A 24,225-nucleotide genomic window follows, 5' to 3' on the forward strand; every position below is an offset into this window, starting at 1 on the left:
TACTGACTTCGGCATGGATTTGTAAACCATGACAGATGTGTAGAATTGCTAATAATAATAATACTAAAAAGGACTATGATGTAGCCACAGCTAAAGCACTTAAAAAAATAAAATGAGCATTAGCCCAGGCTGTGCGATTAGTACTTTCAAAATTAGTTTTAGACACACTGCAAAGCATCTGCGCTGCTGTTCGGCATATCTACAATTCATTGCCAAAGCCAGTAGCTAACATTTGCGAGACATAATGGCTTTGGCAATGCTTGTTTAACATTTCAAATTTGTCAACCTCATTTCTCCTGTGATGTCTACTTCTTAAGCATTGCAAAAAACCTCTGTTTAGCTAGGCTGTGACTTTGGCACCCAGGCTAGCCCGGGCAAGGGGAGTGTCAGGGGAGCAATTAATGCTCTCTTCCTAGTTTAGAATGTTACTGTTACTCTTCATCAGTTTTCTGCTTCTCCCATAAAAGACATGATCCCAATTTTCTCTTAACTTGCAATCATATATATGCTTGCAATGTTAAAGTGACCCTTCCAATTTAGTTCTTATTTTTTAGACTGTGCAGAGCAGATAATCCAAATGGTTGTGAATAGCCAAGATAAATGTCAAACAATGTATGACTCTTCGTTCACTTCCTGTAGGTGGCATTGCCGGAGGCATTGAGATCTGCATCACCTTTCCTACCGAGTACGTGAAAACACAGTTACAGCTGGATGAAAGATCAAATCCTCCTCGGTACAGGGGCATTGGTGAGAATATTTATTTTCATACATTAAAAGCTTAATAACTCCTACATTAAGTTGTCTCCCATGTGTCTTGTGAAGGCCCTGCCTCTAAAGAATACTAATAACGTGTTTCTGATCTCGAGGAAGTGACATGGTGGGGTTGTGGCTATCCCAACCATGTCAATAACTGTTCCATGACCTCATTGCAAGGTTAATTGTGGTGCATTTCTCGTCTTGCTCGAACTGTCTTCTGACTGGTGGAATTCCTTTGTACATTTCTGATACTGATTTATGCTTACGTCGTTTACTGCCATTCATCATTGTTTCCCACATGCGTTCCGGACCCTCTTATTACAAGGGGATGGGTAAAAGGCAAGGTACTTACCACGCTTGGCAAATACCTGTTGGACTTGGCCCTTTTTGCAGGGTCATCCCTGAACTTTTTGCCTTCCTCCTGTATTTTCTCTGACCTGTTGTTGGCTGTTTTGTGTATCCTGGCACTTTATCACTGCTGATCAGTGCTAAAGTGCATATGCTCTCCCTATGGTAAATTGATGTATGGATTAGTGATTCCATGATTGGCTGGTTTGTTTTACTGGCCAGACCCTAGTACAATGCACTGAGTGCGCCCAGGGCTTGTAAACCAAATGTTGCTTGTGGGCTTGCAGCACTGGTTGTGCCACCCACAGAAGCAGCCTGTAAAAGTGTGTGTCAGGTCTGCCTTCGCAGAACCTGTGTGCAGTCTGGTACTGCCATGTTGACTGGGCAAGTGCACCCACTTGCCAGTCCCTAAACCTTCCCTCTTCTGCATATTGGTCACCCCTATGGTAGGCCCAAGGGCAGGATGCACTGTAGGTAAAAGGTAGGACATGCCCTGGTGTGTGTGGCATGTCCTAATTGTGAATTACAGCCATTTTCATTTTTCACTATTGCAAGGCTACCTGTTCCCCATAGGCCAGAATCGGCAGTTTGATTATAACAACTTTTAATCCTGACTGACTCAGGGAACTAGGTAGAAATTCGAGTTTAGTATGCCTGAACTCAGAATGATGAAATACAGCTTTTACTGAAGTTGGTTTTAACATTCTGTGTTTGAAAGTACCACTTTTAGAAAGTAGGTATTTTCTTGCCCAACTGTCCAAGCCTACTTCTGCTAGGTTGTGTATTCCTTGTCTGGAGTTTGAGTGACCGGGCTGGGGGATTCCAGGAGACAGGGTGAGTGAGCACAGGGCTGAATAGAGCCATCTGCATGTAGATGGATGGGAGGAGTTGCACCTGGGACCTGAATAGGCCTGTGCCTGCCTTCCACAATGCAGACTCCACCTCCTGTGGTGCATCTGATGTCCCTGGCCCACAATTTCAAAGGAAAGAAAGAGTCTTGTCAACAAAGTGCTCCAGGACTTTAGATCACTTTTGGGAAACAAGTAGAACCTTTGCTGAGGAGAGCAGCCAGAGAAACTGAGGAGGAGACTATCCCTAAGCTGAGTGCTATTTGGGGGATTGGCCTGCAGTGGTTGCATGACTGCCAAAGAAAGGAGAAAGGACTTTGTGCTACTTTCAAATCAACTTGTAAAGGATCTCCAAGGGCTTGAGATGGAGCTTGCCTCCTGCTGAAGTCTCAGGGACAACAGACTTAACCAACCAGCTCCCCTGCCTTCCCTTGCTGGGAATTGAAGCACCTGCTGTTGAGCTGGGCCTTCTGATAGACTGCATGTCGCTGGAAGCGCGACTCAAGACGAAGAAGCGTGTTGCCTCCACAGCCGCTGTCGTCGCATTACCAGAGAAGAGTGTTGCCGTGGCAGCAGACGCTGTTGCATCACCGGAGAAGCGTACTGCCGCTGTCACCATCGCATCACCAGAAGCGCATCGCAGGAAAAGTGTCGCCGATGCAGCAGACGCCATCGCATCAGACGCTGTCGCATCACCGGAAGAGCGTGTCGCTGGGCCTGTCGTGGCTCAGAAGAATCGCTGAGTCGACGCACGGCCGTCAGGCATGTACGCATCGTTGTCGCATCAAGAAGAAGACGCCATTTTGTTTCATTGCACTGGTCGCATTGCCATGGAAGTGCAGTAAGAAACCGACGCATCACCTCCCCATGCGGAAAAGAAGCAACGCATCCCCTACGCAGCAGTAGGGACCCGACGCATCACCTTTCTTGCGTGTAAGGAACCAACACATCACCTTCCCTGCAACTCTTTCATTGTATAGAGTTACGCATCCAAAGGTACATTGAACTCAGTGTCGCATTTTACATCTAAAGAGAACTGAGCTATTTCTACCATTTTTAAAGTACAGTATTGTGGATTTTTGTCGTTTGTGGTCTTGTGTTAAGTCTATATAAAAATACTTATTTTTATAATACAACCTGTGTAGTGTCCATCTGTAGTGTTGTCACTGGGTTACTTACTGTATGTGGTCACAAATGCTTTACACACTGCCTCTGAGATAAGCCTATCTGCTAGTGCCAAGCTGCCAAGGGGGTGAGCAGGGGTTATTTTAGGAGTGTAACCCCTTACCTTGACTAGACGCGAGGGTCCCTATTTGGTCAAAGCTACCTACCTCTGCCAACTAGAGACCCCCAAATCTAAGAATACCGATCTGCATTGGGTGCAGCATTCAATGGGTGTAGTAAATGTCTATTATTCGGAGGTTCTCCTTGAAAATTAGGGAGTTTGCTTGCGAAATTGGGGGGACATATCATTTGTTTGCTTACCCACAGAATAATGAGGTAGTGGTGAGTCAGGAAAAAGCTGCAAGGAGATGGTAAACAAAACAGTAGGTAAAAAAGTGGTCTGTATCTCTGGAACTAGTTTTTCAACAGTGAATTCTGCATTTAGGTTAATTAAAAAAAAATATTCTCCCTGTGTGTTTTATCAGGCTTGCCAGCTGAAGGTTACAGCGGGAGGTGTAATTACCACATTATTCGATCCGCATAGGTTCTCGATCAAAAACCCAATTGCTTGCCCACATGGTTTCAAAAATTTGCGAACATGATTTGCCTATTCTGTTCATAAAAGCATTGTAGCTTTTCTTTCCTTTAACAGGCGGCTGCGTGTGAACACTTCACTAATCTCTCAGAGATAACCATGGAGATCAGGATCTGGTAAGCCCGCCCCACATACTGACAAGAAGAGAATATAGAAAGAAAAGGTACTGGGACCGTTTGTTGGAGCAGCAAAAATGTTCAAGCTGCTCAGTGCTGGGAGCTTATCGCATCCCCCTTACATTGGAGATGACTGATCAGAGGTTTAACCCAAAATGGTCTTAGCCTATTACAAAGTTTCTCCATTTCAGATCCATGACAGGTCATCAAGAATAAACTGCACAAGAAAGCAATCTCTGTGCATTGCAATGGACCACATCAAGAACTTCCCACTATCACCCTCATGGGTCTTTAGGCAAGCAAGAGGATTGTGTTTGGTATGAACAATAGCTACACAAGTGCAATCTCTACAGAGCCCTTGCCCTTCACACTTCCACCTCCTTAATCTTCACTTACATTGCTCAGTACAGGAGCGTGTCTCAGGCCTTCATTGTTCTCCTTTGGACATCAGTTTAAGTCTATTGTTAGTCAATACCTTTTGATATTTAACAAACTACATATAGAATATACTTATAGGGTCTTTCCTCCAGCCCTCTTCATCCATTGTTCTGTCATGTCAGTCACAGTTTCCTATCTCCCAGTACAATATACTGTATGAGGAAGTGGGCCAACCTGCTACAGCCGTAGCTAACTTCATTGTGAGTGACACCAATCTGCTCTTTCACAAAGAGCATATCCACAAAGTGGTTCCCTGTAGTGCCAGTGACTACAATATCAATGTGTGCTATTAGAGAGCAAAAAGATCCTTTTGCTTTTAGATAGTTTTTTTTTTAACATTGAAGAGGGCCCTGCTGATCCCAGGCAATAAAGTTGTCCAAACACATAACAAAACAAACCTTGACAAAGCCAAACCGCTGGCAACCCAAGCCAGACCTGTAGGCTTTACCAGTCCTTGTTTAAGTAGTTTTGCGATAGAGGATGGAACCATACTGAAGCTAGTATTGGACCCCTGTGACAGCTGGCAATGCTCTAGACGTCCCTAACCTATCTTCGTAGACAAGGTATACTCACATTGACATTTGCTTGTACATGCCTCTGAGGGGCCAAGTCTACCATATTAATCAGGTAAGTGACTTTGCCCTGAACAGACTGACATTTTTATCTTTACAGTCAATTCTGTTTTTCTTATCCTGCTTAGAACAAAGTATGAGTGTGCTCAATGTGATGCTTTCAGCCAGGACTGAAAATGGCAGCATCTTCAGATTAAGAAATGGCTTTTGGTTCCAACCCAGACACCCCCTGTTTTTTAGACCCTGAAATTTCACTGGATCAGTATACATGCCAAGGGAGTTATGTTACTCGCAAGGGTCAACAAGGTAATTGGTGACCTACCTGGTTTAGTCACTGTTGGTAAGCCTCACCTGCCATTACCCCGTGGCGAAATCCACGATAAATCTCAATCCTAAATATGGGATTGCCATTGTCCATACTGATCTGATGTATTACTTATGCTCAGTATGAAATCTAATAGTGCCATCCACTATGGAAACTACAGCTATAGGGTTTGCCCAACAATCTTCAGTATGTCCTGACTCATCATTAATATTATCATCTGAAAGAAACCGTTAGTTATAGATTCCTTACCTTAGAATATCCCCCAGGCGTCAGACTGGATCCGGAACGTTGTTCGTCAGCAGTACCCCTGCGCGTCGGTAGCCTCCGTTGTCGGTGTCGTGGTCACCAGGATGACGCTGCGGAGGTTACTTGGATGCCGCAGTCGCGCGCTGACGTCAGTTCTTCTTTTTTCCACGCCAGCAAGTGCAGATCCGGAGAGAGCGGTAATCCCAAGTCATTTTTTGACTGAGTTTTTTGCGACATTTGTCGACTTGTTTTCGAGTCTTCATCGACTCCTGGTGCATGAGAGATACCCGGTTTCAAGCCCTGTGGTTCCTGTACCCGACGGATGTTGGTAATGGATCCGCACGACGTGTGACTCTTCTGCCTGGTGTGCGACCACGATCCCAAGTTGTGCTCCGACTGTTAAACCATGGCCTGAAGTATTTGTGGGAGCGGTCCAGAAAGCTCCTCGAAGCCCGGCAGTTGGCTCCGTGTCGCTCAAGGTCCCGGTCGCAAGAGAGGTCGCGGGACACCACTCGTCGTTGTCAAAGTCATCGCACTCAGGGTCAGGTAAGTCGAAGCACAGTAAAAAGAAGTCGAAGAAGCATCGTCACTCTTCGACTTCCCCTTGCCCATCGGCCGACGGGACGAAGGGTGCAGGTGGTGCCACTCCCGTGGCTCTGCGTGTGGAGCCTTCAGGGTCGGCTCCAGCTTTCCCTCCCTTCCTGGGACCGGGAGCCACCACTACCCAGCTTCGTCAATTTTACGAAGCGATGCATGCCATCTTTGGGCAGCCTGACTCCGCGGGTGCGCCTTTAGGCCCAGTGGACTTGGTTGGGGGCCCTAGGCCTTCGCCACCGGTGGCTCCAGCCCCGGCACCGCAGGGCCTCCTTGGATCCAGGCCTGGACCTGGATCAGCGCCGGTCAACTTAGTGACCCCTCCACCGACACCATGTCCGCCAATGCCAGATCCGGCACTGATGCGTACTTTTGTGCCTGTGTTGTACCCTGGCCATTTTCAGGTGGATTGGCAGCCAGAGGTGGATGAGGAAGACTGGGAGAGGTCTGTTGACCCATTAACTGCCTGGGTAGAGTGTGAGCCAGACTGGAGAGAGGAATTAGGGGATGCCAGTCGTCTGGATACCTCCCCAGACCTAGGCATGTTGTCTCCTCCTACCGTGGCTACGGAGGAGGGAGTGTTATACGCAGTGGCGTTGCTTGGGGCGTCCGAGGCTCTCCACCTGGCAGTCAGGTGGCAGTCAGGACAAACCTCCTTACAGAGTTGCTTCAGCCAGCAGCGAGTTCTTCGGAGCCCCTGCTGCAGTTCAATGAAGCCCTTACAGACCTCCTTTTGGGCACCTGGTCCAGGCCCCACACAGGGGCTTCTGTGGATAGGATGGTTGCCTGATGCCACCGTCCGCCCCTGGGCGACCCTACTTTCCTCTCCCAACACCCTACCCCTGAGAGCTTGGTGGTTCAAGCCTCTACGTCTAAGGGCGCCTTCCCTCCTGCGCCACCTGATCGGGAATCCAAGAAGCTGAACCAACTCGGGAAGATGTTTTCTTCCTCCAGAATGGGACTGTGGTCGGTAAACACTGCATGTCTGTTGGGCTGTTATTCCCACTCTGTGTGGGATACTGTGGTGCAGATGCTGCCTCAGTGCCTGGAGGAGGCCCGGTCCGTGCTCTCCTGTGCTGTCGCTGAAGGGAGAGACTCAGCGAAGTTTACCATCCGCTGTGGCTGGATACCTCTGACGCACTGGACAGAACGAATGCCATGTCAGTAGCCCTTCGGCGCTCCGCCTGGTTGTGTTCGATAGGTTTTCCGGGGATGTCCAATCCACTCTTATGGACATGCCCTTTGATGGCCGTCACCTTTTCGGCGACAAGGCGGACAACGCGCTAGAGCTCTTTAAGGACTCTCTAGCTACGGCCAGGTCCTAGGACCTCTCCACCACCCGCCTGGCGCAGTCTGCCTTTTGCCCCTTTCGTGGCTACGGGACGTGGAAACCACCGGCGTGGTTCTAGGGGTCAGTGAGCGGGCCAGTCCACTACATCCCATTTGCATCCGCCTCCAAACCCTCCTAGTCCGACCTTCCAGGGCCACCAAATGCCAGTGGGCGGAAGGATCCGCCCTCACCTCCCTTACCCTTCCCACCATGCCACCTCAGTACCATCGCATGTCCGAGTATCACCTGGCACTTCTCCAACAGGAAGTTTCGGCCCTCTTGGTCAAGCGGGTGATTGAGCACGTTCCTGCCCCAGAAGTAGGTCGTGGTTGTTATTCCCACTACTTTCTGGTGCCCAAGAAGGACAGAGGCCTGCGTCCTACCGTGGATCTCAGGAACGTCAACTGCTTCCTGCGGAAGGAAAAGTTCAAAATGTGGACGCTCGCTCATGTCTTTTCTTCCCTCGACCCCGGAGACTGGTTGGTAGCGTTGGACTTGCAGGACGCCTATTTTCACATTCCCGTCCTGCCGGCCCCCGGCGTTACCCACAGTTCAAGGTAGGCCACGAGCACTTTCAGTTTACCGTGCTCTGCTTTGGCCTTACCAGCGCCACTCGAGTGTTCACGAAAGGGATGGCGGTGGTCGCAGCTCATCTGCGCAGATCCGGGTTTCCAGTCTTCCCCTATCTCGACGACTGGTTGTTGTAGGCGGGCTCACGCCAGGCAGTCGTCTCCCACTTCCAGACTACGACCGACCTCCTGCATTTGCTGGTGTTCTCCATCAAAGTTGCACCTGATTCCCTCTCAGAAGCTCCTTTTCATCGGAGCGGCTCTGGACACGATGCAGTTTTGGGTCTATCCTCCCGAACAGCGAGTCCGTGATATTCGGGCTATGATTCTGATCTTTCAGCCTCTATCCCGGGTTTCGGTCAGAATGACCCTGAGGTTGCTAGGCCTCATGGCTTCCTGCATCCTGCTGATCGATCATGCCAGATGGCATATGCGACCTCTGCAGTGGAATCTGAAGTTCCAGTGGGCGCAGCATCAGGGGAATCTGTCCGATTACGTCCAGATCTCGGAGGGCACTGCAAGGCAATTGCAGTGGTGGCTCACGTACCAGGATTGGGTCAACGGCAGATTCCTCTCCCTCCCCCAACCAAAACACACAGTGCTGACAGATGCATCCCTACTGGGATGGGGCGGCCACATGGGAGAAGCGGAGATCCGAGGCCTCTGGTCTCCGGTGGAGTCCGCGCTCCACATCAAACCTTCTGGAGCTCTGGGTTATCCTTCTTGCACTGTAGGCATTCCTCCCCTCTGTCCGGGGAAGAGTAGTGCAGGTGTTCACGGACAACACCACCGCCATGTGGTACTGCAACAAACAGGGCGGGGTGGGGTCGTAGACCCCATGTCAGGCACGTTCTCTGAATCCCAGGGCAGACTAGCTCAACCGCAGGTGCATGATGGATCACGGATTGCATCTTCACTCGGAGTTGGTGCAAAGTCTCTTTCAGCAGTGGGGAGAGCCTTGGTTAGATCTATTTACCACCAAAGAGAACGCGCAATGTCAGCAGTTATGTGCGTTGGAATTTCCAAGGCGGCACTCGCTAGTTGATGCTTTTCATCCCGAGTGGAGTTGTGGTCTTTTATATGCCTTTCCGCCTATACCAGTTCTGCCCAGAGTGCTGAAGAAGAGCAAGCGCGACTGGGCCCACGTCATTCTTGTGGCTTCGGATTGGGCACGAAGAGCCTGGTATCCTGAGCTGCTCAACATGCCCATCGATCCTCCGATCCGACTGCCTCTTCGGGGAAGATCTTCTGTCGCAGCAGCAGCAGGGTACGGTCTTCCACCCAAACCTGTCCAGCCTCCATCTCCTTGCTTGGAGATGAGTGGCGGCAGTTGACGTCATTTGACTTTCCTCCCGAGGTCTGTTATGTAATCTTGGCAGCCAGGCGTCCCTCCACTAAGACAGTATACTATACGCCTGCAGATGGAATACATTTGTGGCATGGTGCACAGCAAAGGCTGTGGATCCCCTTTCTGCCCCTCTTTCTAAGGTTCCCTTGTTCCTCCTTTCTTTGGCCCGGCAGGGGTTTGCTCTGGGCACTATCAAGGGCTATATTCGCCCATCTCTGCCTTTCTAAGGCTCCATAATCAGCCTTCTCTCTTCAACTCCCCAGTTGTAATTCGTTTCTCAAAAGGTATCACTCATCTTTCCTCCTATTCCCTTCGTGATGCCTCAGTGGGACTTGAATTTGGTCTTGACCTATTTGATGTGCCCTCCCTTAGAGCCGCTTCACAACTGTCCTCGTCGACTCTCAAGACTGCATTCCTGGGAGGCATCTCACTTCTCCTAGAAGAGTGAGTGAGCTCCAGGCTCTTTCATCCAAGCCTCCTTTTCTGGCTGTACATCCCGACAAGGTTGTCCTAAGAACTCGTACATCCTTTCTTCCCAAGGTGGTCACCTCCTTTCACATCTGACAAACCATCACTTTGCCCACCTTCTTTCCGCCTCCGCATCCTTCGAAAGAGGAAGAGAGGCTTCACCTTCTGGACCTAAAATGTACGCTCTCCTTCTATCTGGACCGCACCAAGTAGTTCCAGGTGAATGACCAGCTCTTTGTTGGCTACGTGGGCGCCTAGAAAGCAGACCATTTCTAGATGCCTTGTTTTGTGTATTAGAGCCTGTTCTTCTTTTGCTAAAAAGGAGCCTCCAGTCGGGCTACGCGCCCATTCCACCAGGATGACGGCAGCCGCTAATGCTTTGGGATGTGGAGTCCCTCTGAATGACATCTGTCAGGCAACTACGTGGGCATCGTTGCACACGTTTACGAGACTCCAGTGCCTGGACTGCCAAGTCCGGAGAGACTTTAAACTATAGGGGTTATGTCCGTTTCGGGGACCCGGTAGGACGTGCATTATTTTTCTCAAAAAGGATTACCGGGCCACCAGTTTTGGAACTGCTAGTTACTCATGCAGATTTGGAAATACAACGCATCACATCATTGTATTTTACTTTCACAGTTGTATTGATTCAACTCAATTTCAAACATGTTACAAAAAGGGGGGTGGGGTCGCACACTACTCACACACCGGCGGTGTCGCCCCTAAGGACTCTGGTTAATGTAGTTATGTGTTCCGCGATGCATCATCTTTCGATATTCTGCTGTCTTCGCCATCCCTGGACACGTGTTTCGGGGTATCACCCCTCATCAGCAGGGATAGGCTATGTTCTGGGGTTGCCGATGGCTGCCAAATATCTGCCAGGTATAGTACCACTCAGGCGCGTAGGTGCGGGGTCAAACATCCTTTCATTTTTTTTAAAGCATGCATAAATGTTAATGAACACATAAAAAACTGGACAATTCAAAAACTTAAACATGACGACAATCAATTCAAATCTAACGATTAATTCAAACAATTACACCAGTCGGTGATTCAAACAATGCCTGTAAGCGCTATGACATTATGTATTTGTTCAGTTCGTTGAGCGCTTCAAACAGGTATACTGCGGGGACAACTTTCTCTGGAGGTGATTTGCTCTCGGGGTATATTTCATGTAGTGGCACCCTCTCTAGAGCTTCAATTAATGTGGATCCCTCGCAGGCAGAGACGGCTTCTTTGCCCGTTCTGTTCTCCAGGACTTTCTGGTGTGATCTTGGTTCGCAGACCCACCTCCAGGGTTGGTATTGCTGGGGTATCTATTCTAAGGTAAGGATTCTATAACTTAACTGTTTCTTTCAGATGCACAAGTTACTTACCTTTGGTAACGATATATCTGTAAGAAACATAGGTTACTTATAGATTCCTTACTGACCCACCCATCCTTCCCGTTCTTCGAACTCATTTCTAGGGTTAAGGACATCCTTTCAGGGCCCTAGTTTTGTGCACCAGTGGTCTGTGTCTTGCATGGCTCTGCGTTCCTGCCGCGTAAAGTTGTGTACAGAACTGACGTCAGCGCGCGAGGGCGGCGTCTAAGTAACCTCTGCAATGTCAAACTGGCGACCACGTTGCCATCGACGGATGCGGAGTCGACCGACACCACCTAGCGACGCGCAGGGGAACTGCTGACGAAAACATTTCAGTATCCAGTCTGACGCCCGGGGTATATTCTAAGGTAAGGAATCTATAACTAACCTATGTTTCTTACAGATATATCGTTACCAAAGGTAAGTAACTTGTGATTCAAAACTGCTGATGTATGGGTGACATTGAAGCGACACTGCATGACTACGTTCTACATGACCCTCCACTTCTTTGAGTAGGCCAGGCTGGTTGCAAAGGCATTCTTTTAAATATGGGTATCCCAAAGTATCTTTCTCCTTAGTTGCTCAGAAAACTTTGGCAAGATAGGGTATATATTGCAACTGTCCATGAGGTCAGGAATTTGACCTAGTCCCTGTTCTGTGTCCTTTCGGTTGAGCTACATAGGACCTTACATCCTTCAGCCATGCCTGACTGAAAGGGGCTGACCCCAGTGGAGTCCTGTGTATTTGCATAAGGCAAATAAGGCAAATAAGAGGTATGAACAACCTCTCATTCTTTTCAGCAAATGATATAAGCATGCTTTTAGTGGTTCGGTTGAGCCTCTCCCAAATTTGGTTTTTCTCTGTAGGAACTAATGCTTGCATGGTAGAAATGTACGTCAATAATGTGACGTAAGATGTGCATCACACTGTTTAAATCAGACTAGTCTTCCTCTTCACTTCCCTATTTTCCCACCATAGAGTTGTTCTCCTAAACAGTAACTGTTTGTTTGAAAGTGCACGCCCTGGCCCTCTGACATCCGTGAGGTATTTTTGGGTCATCTTTTGACTATCACAGTGGCCATCCTGGATGCTCCCGTTACTCAACTTATGCAACTTGAGGACTCAAATTGTATTGTATAAAAACAATGGTTCCAGAAATTCCACCTCTATCCTAATTAGTCACGTTGACTTTCACCATTCAGTGTCTTATACTTATATCATACATTTGTGTCCATATCTTGACGAACTCTAGCGCCGAGACACCGGAAGGTATTTGTGCGCTCTAGAAATTTTATAAATAAATAAAATAAATCCAATTAGATGGAACCACTAGTATGCCCTAATATGTAACATTATACATTGTATATGGTAGGTGTACCCCACTTGTTGGTCAGTAAACCTGATCACTTACTGACTTGCTTCTGACTAAACCTAGGTGCCACAGCAAAAAAATACCTCGATGCATGGTCTACAACAACCAGGATGATAGGCTTGCTAATTCTGCTTGGATGTCCAAGGGTCCAACAGTTTAATGCCATGCTAACTAATGCTCCTTCTCCCTCTCAATCACTTTCTAATTACTGGTCTAGTCACAGTCTTGGCAAGAATGTAGACCTATTATATTTTCTATCTTTTTGTCTGTTCCCTTCTGGCCATGGGCGGAGTTGAGCATTTCGTGTGTGAGCGACGCGGAGCACAGAACACAGGATGGGGCCGGCTCCAACTACGTCGCAGGAAATCATGGCTGGTACTCTGCAGGAGCTCAACAAGTCATGACCCTTTGAGCCGGAACCTGATGTGCATTTCGACCTGGTGAGCTTGCCACAGGTGGTCTTTGCTGGCATTGGCACGGGGGAGGAGAGCGACAGGCCCACAGCGCTCAATGGTCCCTGGTGCAGTAACTCCGCTGACTATACTGCTCACTACCACCGACAACTGAGCCAAGAGTAAGCCACGGCGGTGGGCTGACACCCGCAAGTTGATCGCTGGCCCCGCTAGTACCTGCTTTGCCCTGCTGTTCTTCTGCCGCAGATTCCTTCTACCACCTGCTACCTTCCCAACAAGCCTGCACCGTGGTCACCACTGCACCGCCTGGATTGCCGGTAGCCTGTCACCGGGTGCAGGCAGCTGGGGCCAAGACCCCGGACCTAGGTTTGGGGAAAAGAGTGCCGGATCGGGGGTTTGCAGCGAGGTAGTAGTGGGTTCAGATCCTGTAGTACGGAATGAGTCACGGGTAGAGCTCCGGCCCACTGAGGCGGCCCAGCCAGGTCCAGGCGAGCTCCCTACCTCTGCTGTCTGCAACCCCTTCAGCACTGGAGCAATTGATCATTGGGGCAAACTCTCCGGCAAAGCAGCAAAACACTCGAACAAGCAGTGGTCCCAGCAAGAACCCATCAAAGCCCCAACAAAAGGACCCAGATCGTCACTCCTCCACATTGCAACTATATAGGGGGGACAAACAAACTTAACTGATCTGCGGAAAACCGTGGCTAGCTTGTTTTGAGAGGTGGCGATTGGCGGATGAAAGCAACTACAATGGCTCATCTATAGAAAGTTCACTTGTATTCACCCTGTGAAGGGGAGAGCAGAGGAACTGAAGTTCTGGAAAAACTCCAGCCCTGGGCACTAACAAATTACATCTGCCTCAGCGTAGCGAGATGAAGCACATAAAAAGAGCTGCAGAGGGCCCTTCACCGACCATAAGAAAAGTAGGCACTTCCAACTTAGCTGGAAAATCCCCTATGAGTTACAATATAAGTAGGCTTTCCTGTTTTCAGTTTCTATTTTTGGTAATTTCTGGTGTTTTTTTCCCAGTGTTTTCAATACAGCAGTGGTTATCAGTGGTTACACATTTTCGCACCATTAACAACTACAGAAATAGTGTTTTTCCAGTGTTTATGGAATTTTAGTGCATTTGTATAGATAGCGTGTACAGGGTATATGAGGTCCAAATGCATTATTACAAATCAAAATTATTGTAGTACACCATACAATACTTCTTTATTGAGTCTTTGGTCATGCACACTCACTCTTTCCTTCCTTTGTAAACGTTTATCTGTGAAAAGGCCCTCTAAACATTGGCACTTGAGATGGGCAACACCACAACATCCAGTACACAATTTGCTAACTCTGGCCAATGGCATGCCAATATTGGAGCACCTGAAGATTGTGATTCTATAGGAATTGTCCTGCAACATATGCATTGAATTGGGCTCAGTTAATGAAGAGGTCAAAAATGAAGCAGTACTTTTCAAAGTCTGGAGAAAATTTATAAGGGATCTAGAACTTGTGCGGTGTACCTCAGAGAGGCTTCATTAACTTCTAATGCCTTAGTTGGTGAAGGGTAGTGTTTTCTATAGTTGGTGAAGGGACATTTCCATGCATCATTGGAAGCCATTTCCAATAGACTGTAAAATAACATTTCCTGCATTGCTCATCAACATTTCTTTGCTTACCAAGTGGCAAGAATTCTAACATGGAGCATTTTGCAGTGCCAAAAACACTAAAAGTGTCGCCCAGCCTACTCTCAAGGAGATGTTTCACATCTACACCAATTACACTGAACACTTGGTAGACAAGGGCGTTTTCTGACTCTAGTATTTTGATGATGTCCACTACAGTAGTCCTGTTTTCCTGTAAAATCATAAGTATGCAGTAGAGAGTACTTTTTCACATCACTATCAATATTTGACCAAAAACATCACATTTCTTGCCTTTGGCACCATCACTAAGCAAAGAGTCTGTAAACTGTCGCCACATGGATAATATAGCATTCACAGCTTCTAGTACTGAGAACCACTGGATAAATGACACAGTTAGAATGACTCTTTCTTTGATGCTACACAAAGCAACAAATTTGAAATATTTGCATTTTAGTTCCTGGGCATATCGAAACAGTGCACCAGAATAGACTACAAAGTCAATAGCATTCTTCATTAACTCTGAAGATTGTAAACAATCTTTCAGCATACCATCTAGCAAGTGACAAGGATCTCTTACAGAGAAGCACTTCAGCAAAGGTATCGATTTTGATAGGTCATCATACATCTTTTTCATATACATAGCTGAATTGCTGCAAATACAAACAATATCACTCCAATCTTTATTGAACTTAGTAGGAACTTTTTGCAGCAGCATTCCAAGTGACACTGCATTCCATGTTTACCAAACGTCTGGTGTGATGTTTTCACTACTATCTCAGATGCTTGGCGACAACACTCTTTTCACATATACCTGTCACTAAACCTTGCATTGAATGTTAAAATCCGGGGGTGTTTGGCAATGCGCCTACAATCAATACTGACTCTAGTAAAGGGGGCTGATGTATCAAAGGATTTTCTCTGTGGGTAAATGTAATGGTACATATTGGGAAAGATTCTTATGAAACCAGCGGTTTTAACTATCAGTGAACTCAAGTGTAGCCAAAATATCAAATATGATTGTGATATTTCCTTATCCTCTACAGTTTATAAAATAACTAAATTAAACCTAAAACATGCTTCTAAACACTGCATCTTTATACCAATGACCACCAAACTGAAAAAAGCATAAGGAAGAAACAACAATATTTCAGTGACATCCCTAAACAACAAAACTCAAGCAGAATAATGTTAGCCCAGTATTTCTTGCTGCTCCCTTGTATAACAAAGTTACATTGCATTGACCCCTTCAGGAAGAAATACAAATTACTCTTTCACTCACCTTTGTCTTTCTTTGAATGGCACTTATTTTGTGGTTGTGAAGGTGTTTTTTCAGTGTTTATATGTTTACACTGGTGGTGGCTATTTTCCTTTTGGTGGGGTTTTATCAGTTATTATAGGTTTAAACCTAAAACCAGATAGCCTAAATATAAGCTATTCTCCAAGACTCACAGTTGTTTTTAACTCACAGCAGTGGTCAATAATGACAAAAAGGGGGACAGGGATAAAAAGAGCTCCACTAACACTCCTGCTACACGTGGACCACCTAATGATACTCCACTTCTAAATGAGCCAGTCCCTGTTCTATCTCCAATTCCACACTCTGCGTCAGTACTCGTGTACTTTACACCAGCATTCCTGGTTACAGGAATGTTCTTCCATTTGAGCACACTAGCCCAATTATCACAAACCGGTTACCTCTGGTTACAAGTGCTGGGGAACATACAACACAAGACTTGGAGGATAACATCGCAGTATTCACTCCAGAGTACATTTCGAGAGAAAGCAAGGAAACGCTAAACAGGGCAATTATTCAGCAGGTCCCACAACACATTCTAGAGCTAACACACTTCACAACAGATGGTCTATTTTGTGTTCAATTTAAGCCCATGAGTGGCAATACAATGAAAGATTCAACAATAGCCACATGAATATGGAACTATATGTAATGTGTCACTGACTATCATGCCGTTTGATCTATACCTTTTGTAAGCTGTGATGTTGTTTTGGTTAACAATCAAAAGAATTCAAAAAACAATAAACACATGGAAAAATAGTGTCCTGTATCCCAAATTTGCCCATTTCGCCAGTTGGGGGATTCATGTTCAGGCACCAGAGCAAAAAGAAATACCCGCATATGTTGACAAAACATTCTAGCTCAAAATGTATACAATTGCAGGGAAGGTCCATATTAAGCAGCACATATCCAGCCTCTCCTTCTAAAGCACTTCCCAATATTAGAATACATTGTGCCTTCACTCCAAAGAACTCTTAACAGCGCGCAGAATCAGAGCTGACACACTATCCGTGCCTCACACAAATGGCTGTAGCTGGCCGGCGGCTAACCTGGCAGGGACACAGCCAACCTACTCATACCGGACAAACGAGTAGCAGATAAACTCCTAAGGATTGTATCTTGGAATGAATTTGGGAATAAGACAACAATAAATAGTGATGCATTCAAGTTCATGCAGAGTGGGGACCTGCTCTAGTTATAAGAAAACTGGTTATTGTCATCACTGCTAGTTCTGTTTTTTGCGGAATTCCACCATCCAGCTAAAAAGCTTAACCTATTCGAAAGGCCTTCTGGAGGCTTATCCATTTATGTAAACTTGGCGCTAATGGTAACTTCAGTAAAATACATCTCACCACAGATATGCTACAGGGGGTCCACCGGCTAAGCCTGAAGCTGAAAGGGCGTACGACAGAGATACTCCTAAATGTGTATTTTCACTGCAAGGACAGTCCATTCTTGGACAAGATGAGGGAACTACTAGGGACCTTGGAAGACCTACTTTATGACCACCCCAATAGAGAGACAATAATAGCCGGCGACTTCAAACACCTCTAATTTGCAAAGAGAATGTGGTTAACTCACTAGTGGACATGCTGGCAATATTCTAAACACATTTAAGACACATCGCTTAAGTTCTGCACAAGATGTCAATTCTTTTTAAACAAGGCCCAACTCATATAGATACATCTCCACAATAGATTTTGTTTATTAGCAACCTACTCTTTGAACAACTTCTTGACTTCGCAATATCACATCAGCGGACGATTGACCATTTTCCTCTCACTACTGTGATCTCCCTCCAGTCACTTATGCCTTATATCCTAAATATATTGGGGTCACCTACTGGGGAAGAAATTCAGATGCTTTTACGAAGAGTAAAGTGGAACAAACTAGATACATCGCGCCTGGCAACATGGAAAAGCAACTGGCTGTCAGCCATCAACAGCACTGGGGAGCTCCCATTTTCAAAGTAGCCATTAACAGCGACAAACTATACCAACAGCTACAAGGCAGGCCATCTAGCGCTCAGTCTGTCTTCAAGGGAAAGGTGTGCTGCCAGTGACAACCTTACTGTGCAAAGATAAATCAGAGCAAAAGAACTCTGAGACAGACCACCCACCTCTGTAAACGCTCTGGGGGAGAAGAGCTGCGCCACAAGTGTCAATAGCTAAAAAACACACAATATTTATATATGGTGGTATAAAAAAACAAAAGGAAGAATCGCAGTGGCTTTATGTCCACACCATTTTAAAACAAAGCAGACGAGCCGAATTCTGGCAGTCCATCAATAACTTTGAAGGTCAGAGCCAATATGATGAAATAAAGTGCCAGCGGATGCATGGATCAAGAACGTTCACAATATTGCACCTCCTGCATCAGAGCCTCCTCAAATGATCAACTGCTCTGAGGAGACAGTACTACAACTAACATTTTCTATGTCAGAAATGGGGCAGTGCAACCAACTCCTATCCATGGGAGAGCGTAGCCGCATGATAAAAATCCTGAAGAACATAAGGAGTAATGGTGGTCCAGGCCCGAATTGTCCCCCGATCACTTATTCAAACATGACTACGACTTCTGGGCCGCCCTCCTTACACCCCTTTACCAGTTCTGCAGTATAAATGCTATTGTCCCTGAAGCCTGGAAGGGCTCAATACTACAGCCGATACATAAAAAGGGAGGCACATCGGATCCCACAAATTACAGAATGATAGCATTCCTAGATGCCAAAGCCAAGGCATATGCGAGTCTCGTATTAAATGACCTTGAAATCTGGGCCAGAGACAGGGTATCCTCCCGGCGTACCAATCAGGCTTCAGGGAAGGGGCCTCACCGATGGACAGCAGCCTGGCCTTGGCCTATCTAGTTGAGCAAGCTACTCGCTCAAATTGCATTCACTTTTCCCCTGCTTGTGGATTATTCAGCAGCTTCTGACTTTAAGAGGAACATTCTTTGGAAGAAGCTCCAAACATGGGGGATCCCGAACATGTTGCTGGATGCCATCATAGCACTTTAATCTCACACATGTGTACGCATCAAGCTTACCCAGAATATAGCCACAGCCAAAGTATGGTTCTACCAATAAAAGATATAAATACCTGCTGGAAATCTCTGGCAGATATCGGCGCCTGCAGACTTTGCCATCTACTTGGTCCAATTTATCTGTAGTTGACCGAATTCGTTGAACGCATGCTGCACTTTAATATAGCTGCTTTTTCTAAAATACGGCACACACACTTGTATTGAGGCGAAGTAACTTCTTTTTAACCTGGAAATTCAAATGGAACTGGCAAGGTTTGCTAAATTTGCTGAGCAACTTCAACAGGTCTTAAGTGAAACGAAAGATTAGGGATTTTAATCTAACTTTGATAAAACCAAATAAACTATTTTAACGATTGATAGATGCTTTTTACAATTTTATATGCTGTCATGCAATTTTTTTTTGTAACACTTTTTACTAATTGAAACAAATAAAAAATTTACTTACACTCCTTCTGGCCATTCTTTCTCTCTCTCTCACACTATGTCTCGCCCGCGCTCTCTCACCCACTTTTCCCCCACACCTAACATATCGTTCTTGTCTAGGCTTGCCGTAAGGCACTTAACTTACACATCAGATACGCACCGCCCTTACCCTAAGGACAAATTATTAGCTGTTGTCTAGATATTTTCAAAAACATCTTCTTGACGCACTGCAACAGGTACTATAGTCTATGTCAACCCAACAGTTGCTGTTGACACCCATGTTAACTACCTTAAATGCACACTCTGAATCCATGATGACACTTACGCCTGCTTCTGCACTAAGCTTAAAATCGAAGTCAGTGGCTCGTGGTAATCCCCGAACCTCTTCTGCAAGCAGAACATCCGCAAACCTAAAATAAAGTAGGCACGACTATCTGTTATATAGGTCTCTTATTCCTGAAAACTGTATGATCTTTGAGAAAACACTTTAAACCTATGACAGAATTCATCAATTGCACTAATGCCATGGATCAAGATGAGAAATAAAGCAAAGCCCACTTCAAGGCAATCAGACAGTGCATTATACCCCTCTTCAACCCACAACTTTCTTTTTCTTTGCATGTCAACCAACATCAGTCCTTTCTTCACTGACCAGAGCAATGTCTTATGTTTCACAATTAACCACACTAACGCACACAACAGACCTTCTCCCCTGCTTATCCTCTCATCCAGCACCCTTTTGTCATTTCTTCTTGCTCCTCTCCATTGAAAACCTTGCTAATGTCATTCAGTCTACCAAAGGTATTTCATACACCAGCAACATAATCCTCAGCAAAAGTACTTACACCCCTCTTGGTCATCATTGCTACCTTTCAACTCTAAAAGTAACATGTTTCACCACTTCCTTAAACGCTTAGACCTGACCAGCAAGACCAGAGCTGTAGCACTGGTATCCCAGACTTGTGTAGATCCCCTAAACTATCATTCAGACTTTGATCTCAGCTGACCGTTTCTGGTCACTCTATAAATCACTGATGAATGCAGGCCTTGTGTTTTAGTGATGCTCTACTGTTCATTGAGATTTAATTCATTAGGCTGTTGTTTATCAATTCTTTGTCAAGAACCTTAAATACTATGTGGACCTCTCCAACATTCTCATTTCCTAGTTTTTCTCTTACCTGTTCAGACAAAGTCATCCAAATCTCTCCCATACTCTTTGTCAGAACTGGAGTCTCGTATAGATCCATGCTCACTTATATTAAATTCTAATATGGAAAGAATAATCACACTGTCTAACAAGTAGACTCCTCTAAAGGATCCCACATCGACTTCCCAATTTCCACCTTAACGCTGCTGAAGACAGACTAGCATGTATTCCTCCCGCTATGTAACACCTTCATTGGCTCTCCTGGCATCTTGCATAAAATTCAGACTGCTGTCCTATTCATTCTGACTAGTCAGATTGCCTTAATTATGAACTCTGGCTGCATTCATACCACCTGCAGGTTGAAGTAAAGGTTTCTTGAAACTTCCAGAGTGAAGATGATAAAAAGATTGCCTTTTGTATGCCATTTCCCTCTGAAACACTTGTCCTCTTTCTATCATCTCAGCTATGTGTGAAAGAACTAGAGACCCTTCCTTGCACGTCCTTCAGCTCTTTCTCCTGCATGTCTCCACCACTGGGCGTTATCTCCCCCCTATAAAAATTACTTCTTATGTGTGATTGATTACATTGTTGTTCATTGGTTTCACCTCCCCTTTCATTTTGTATTTATGCACCTGTGATAGTTTACAGTGGTAAGAAATCTGCCTTTTCTGCATAGTCACCCCAAATGTTTTGTGTGCTGGCTTTAGAACTCTGTGTACAGGCTAAGCCATAGTAAAAAGCGCCTGAGCTCCCGCTTTTAAAATAGTCGAATTGGTATACTCCTAATTGCTATATTCCTGGTATATGGTACATAACGTACCCAGGGCCTGTTAAATGCTTCTCCTGCTGGTGTTCCTTACCACAGTGGCCGTCTTGTTGGAAGATTTAGATGACAACCAAAAAGATCATATCGGGCTTGTAGATTTTTATGAACATTGGTGTGAGCATTCCAAGAAAATGGAACCAGTGTATCATCAAACGGGGACAGAGATTAAAAGCAGTGTATTTGCAGTGAAAGTTGGAAAAACTGATGCCACTGTTCATTCTGGCATTGCTTTTCCAACTATAAAGCTGTTAAAAGGAGAACTGGCATAAGACTACAGAAGACCAACAACGAAAGATGAATGATTAAATTTCCAAACAGAATAGCAGTGCCTGTGATTCGCCCGCTTACAAGTCAGCAGATGTTTGAGCATGTACAGAAGAGGGACCATGTACTATTTTTGTACATTGGTAGGGAATTGACTCCAAATGAAAAAATTCATGGAAGTTGCTACAGAATGCCACTAGTGGACTGCAACACGTATTTTCCCATCCAATATAGAGGAAGTAGAAACATAGCATCAGGCCTACCATTGTAGCCTGACTCTAGCAGTTTAAAATAAACACCTATTGACTGGTAAAAGCCTCCTTTTTAAATATTAATAAGTCACCGCTATGCAGGCCTTGTAGACCACCAGGCAGGGTGCATGGTATTTGTAGAAAAGTATCATTACCTATCGTGACAAGGTACAAAAAGCTATTTTTGCAATGGCAGTCCTTGATTTCCTTTTTAGAATGCCAGAGTGCAGATTAAAAAAATAATACTGGTAACTCAGGAAAGAGACCAGCTATACAAATAATTAAACCATTATTTTTAATGGTTATTAAAAATCCAATTTAATGGTGGTCAGATTTTAAATAAATATTAAGGAAAGTAACTTTTAGAAAATTACCCTTTACCTGCCTGAACTGTCAGAAGACTGAATAGTATAATCCTCTGGCACCTCACAATTTGTGCACAGTCTCGAATAGCTGTGAAAATGATTCAAAATGCTTCCCATGAGCAAACAACATGCTGATCTCAACAAGCAGAGATGCCTCCTCCGAATTCCTTGGAATATGCAGTGTATGGGCCCTGGCCCCCACCTGTATAACATGTCTCTTGAGCCATATAACGCTTGTGGCATGCTTAAAAAGGAGAGCACAAGATGCCAAGACAATTCTTCTGTAGTATCCTCTGCCTGGTTGCTGGAGGACACTGTTTTTGTCCTACCAGACATGTCACTTGGTTTGTCGTGGGTGCAGTGCCTGACTCAAACTGTAGTTCAGTGTTAGATGTGGGAGGACTCTAGGATTACCACAGTACCCTCCCCTCACTTACCGCCAACACTGGAAGCTAAAGTTTAGTGTAGCAGATGACTGTCACCATCTTGAAAATGCTGTGACACATGGCATTTTGGGTCTGTTAACAATAAGGCAAACGGGAGCTACCGAAAGTGGGTAGTGTTGGCCCCACAAACTTTTGGGCATGTTCAGAAGTTAACCTCCCAGCTCTTTCAATGCATAAATGTGACACCTCCTGACACCCACAGTAGAACACATTTTGGACATGTGGAAGTTCAGAAGTGAACTGAACCTGCTGTATGTGACATTAGAGGACCCCTGATGGACTTGACCTGCACCTTCTTGTACCTTAAGACAAAGAAGGGGCTCTTAGGAGCAGGTGGTTGACCTGTTCTGTGGCTACAGGGAGACAACAAGATGCAAGAGGCCTTTTCCTAGAATCACCCTGCTGACAAGTGTCATCTGGACCTGGACTAGTCCCTGCCTTTGGTCTTCTGACATCTTGTGAGTCTCAACGTTCACCCCCTGAGGTCCTGGGGTCTTCACACGTGTCCTCCTGTGGTTAATTGGGTCTTAAAAGTCTAAGTAAGTAACAATATAAAAATCTTTTATCGGTATGAACCTGGTTGGTGAATCTCTGCTCTGCATTGCAGTCAGCCTGAAATTGTGCCTACATCTTGGTCTACTGTGAACATAGACTGTCATTAGTGCCATTTCTATTAAAATAATTCTTAGCTCCTGTTCTCCCTGTTGGATTTTGTTATTTTGGTTTCATTCCGTTTATTATATTTTATTCTGTTTCTAATTCGGTTTTGTTTTTTTGTTATTTTCCATTTTGATCGTATTAGTCTTTTGGTACTGCATAAATACATCACACATTGCCCTAAATTAAACCTGTCTGCTCTGTGCCACAGTACCAGCGGGTTGACCTCCGGTTTATTTAGTGACATGCAGGGTTTACCCTCACATGGGTTGTAATTACTTGTTGAAGTGGGCAATCACCTACCCCAAAAAATAATCCAATTTCTTACAAACTTGAATCACTTATGAAGAAAAAATAAATAAAACCTTGTGTATTTCATTGTTGTTGTAAACATCCCATGCACTGTCACATGTATCCTGCAGCAGTTCATGTCGATATGCCTTGCCTACCTCTCTCTTTTGTCGTATATTTATCTCCTTAGGCATCACAGACCTTTTTCACACCTCCGATCCAATCCATCTACCCTCCATCAAGTTGGTCTCTGTTGTCCTCCTTAAAGTTGCTTTTACTCTTTTTTAAAGTTACTACTCTAGTGCTATGTGTGGCCTTCCCGGTCACGCCTTGTTTGTCCTGTGCTCTCCCTATGCCTATTGGCTTTTGTGCACCCCACACATTTTGCTCTCCCCTGAGATCGTCTCGTCTATTCACGAAGGAAATTACTTTGACTAATAAACTCCACCCCACCCTGTTTGTTAATTGTGCTTTTTCTCTTCATGTCTGATTGTATCCTCCCCCTGGTGGTCTTAGTGTATCATTTATCAACACATTATTTAGTTCGTTTTAATATTGGTCCTCCGCACTAAATCCTGTTCAGTTTTTGTGTAACACCTGCTTTTCAAATCCATGTTCCTGCCTACCCCAACTGCCAATAACTATAGCTCTCCTAATGTCTCAATAACCACAAGGGTCCCAACACAGTTTCTTAATTTCCCTACATTCTTTCCTCC

The 24,225-nt window shown here is 45.4% G+C and overlaps 1 protein-coding gene across 1 annotated transcript in view; it reads left to right on the forward strand.

The window, feature by feature from the left end:
• LOC144822165 (tricarboxylate transport protein, mitochondrial-like) overlaps positions 1-24,225 on the forward strand; it is a 224,103-nt gene that overhangs the window by 61,871 nt on the left and 138,007 nt on the right. Inside the window, exon 2 of the mRNA XM_078679338.1 lies at positions 640-747. Within this exon, the coding sequence (XP_078535464.1) occupies positions 640-747 (108 nt within the window). The remainder of the gene's footprint in view (positions 1-639; positions 748-24,225) is intronic.

The sequence above is a fragment of the Lissotriton helveticus genome, chromosome 3_1, assembly GCF_964261635.1.
Source record: "Lissotriton helveticus chromosome 3_1, aLisHel1.1, whole genome shotgun sequence".
In the NCBI taxonomy this organism is placed as follows: domain Eukaryota; kingdom Metazoa; phylum Chordata; class Amphibia; order Caudata; family Salamandridae; genus Lissotriton; species Lissotriton helveticus.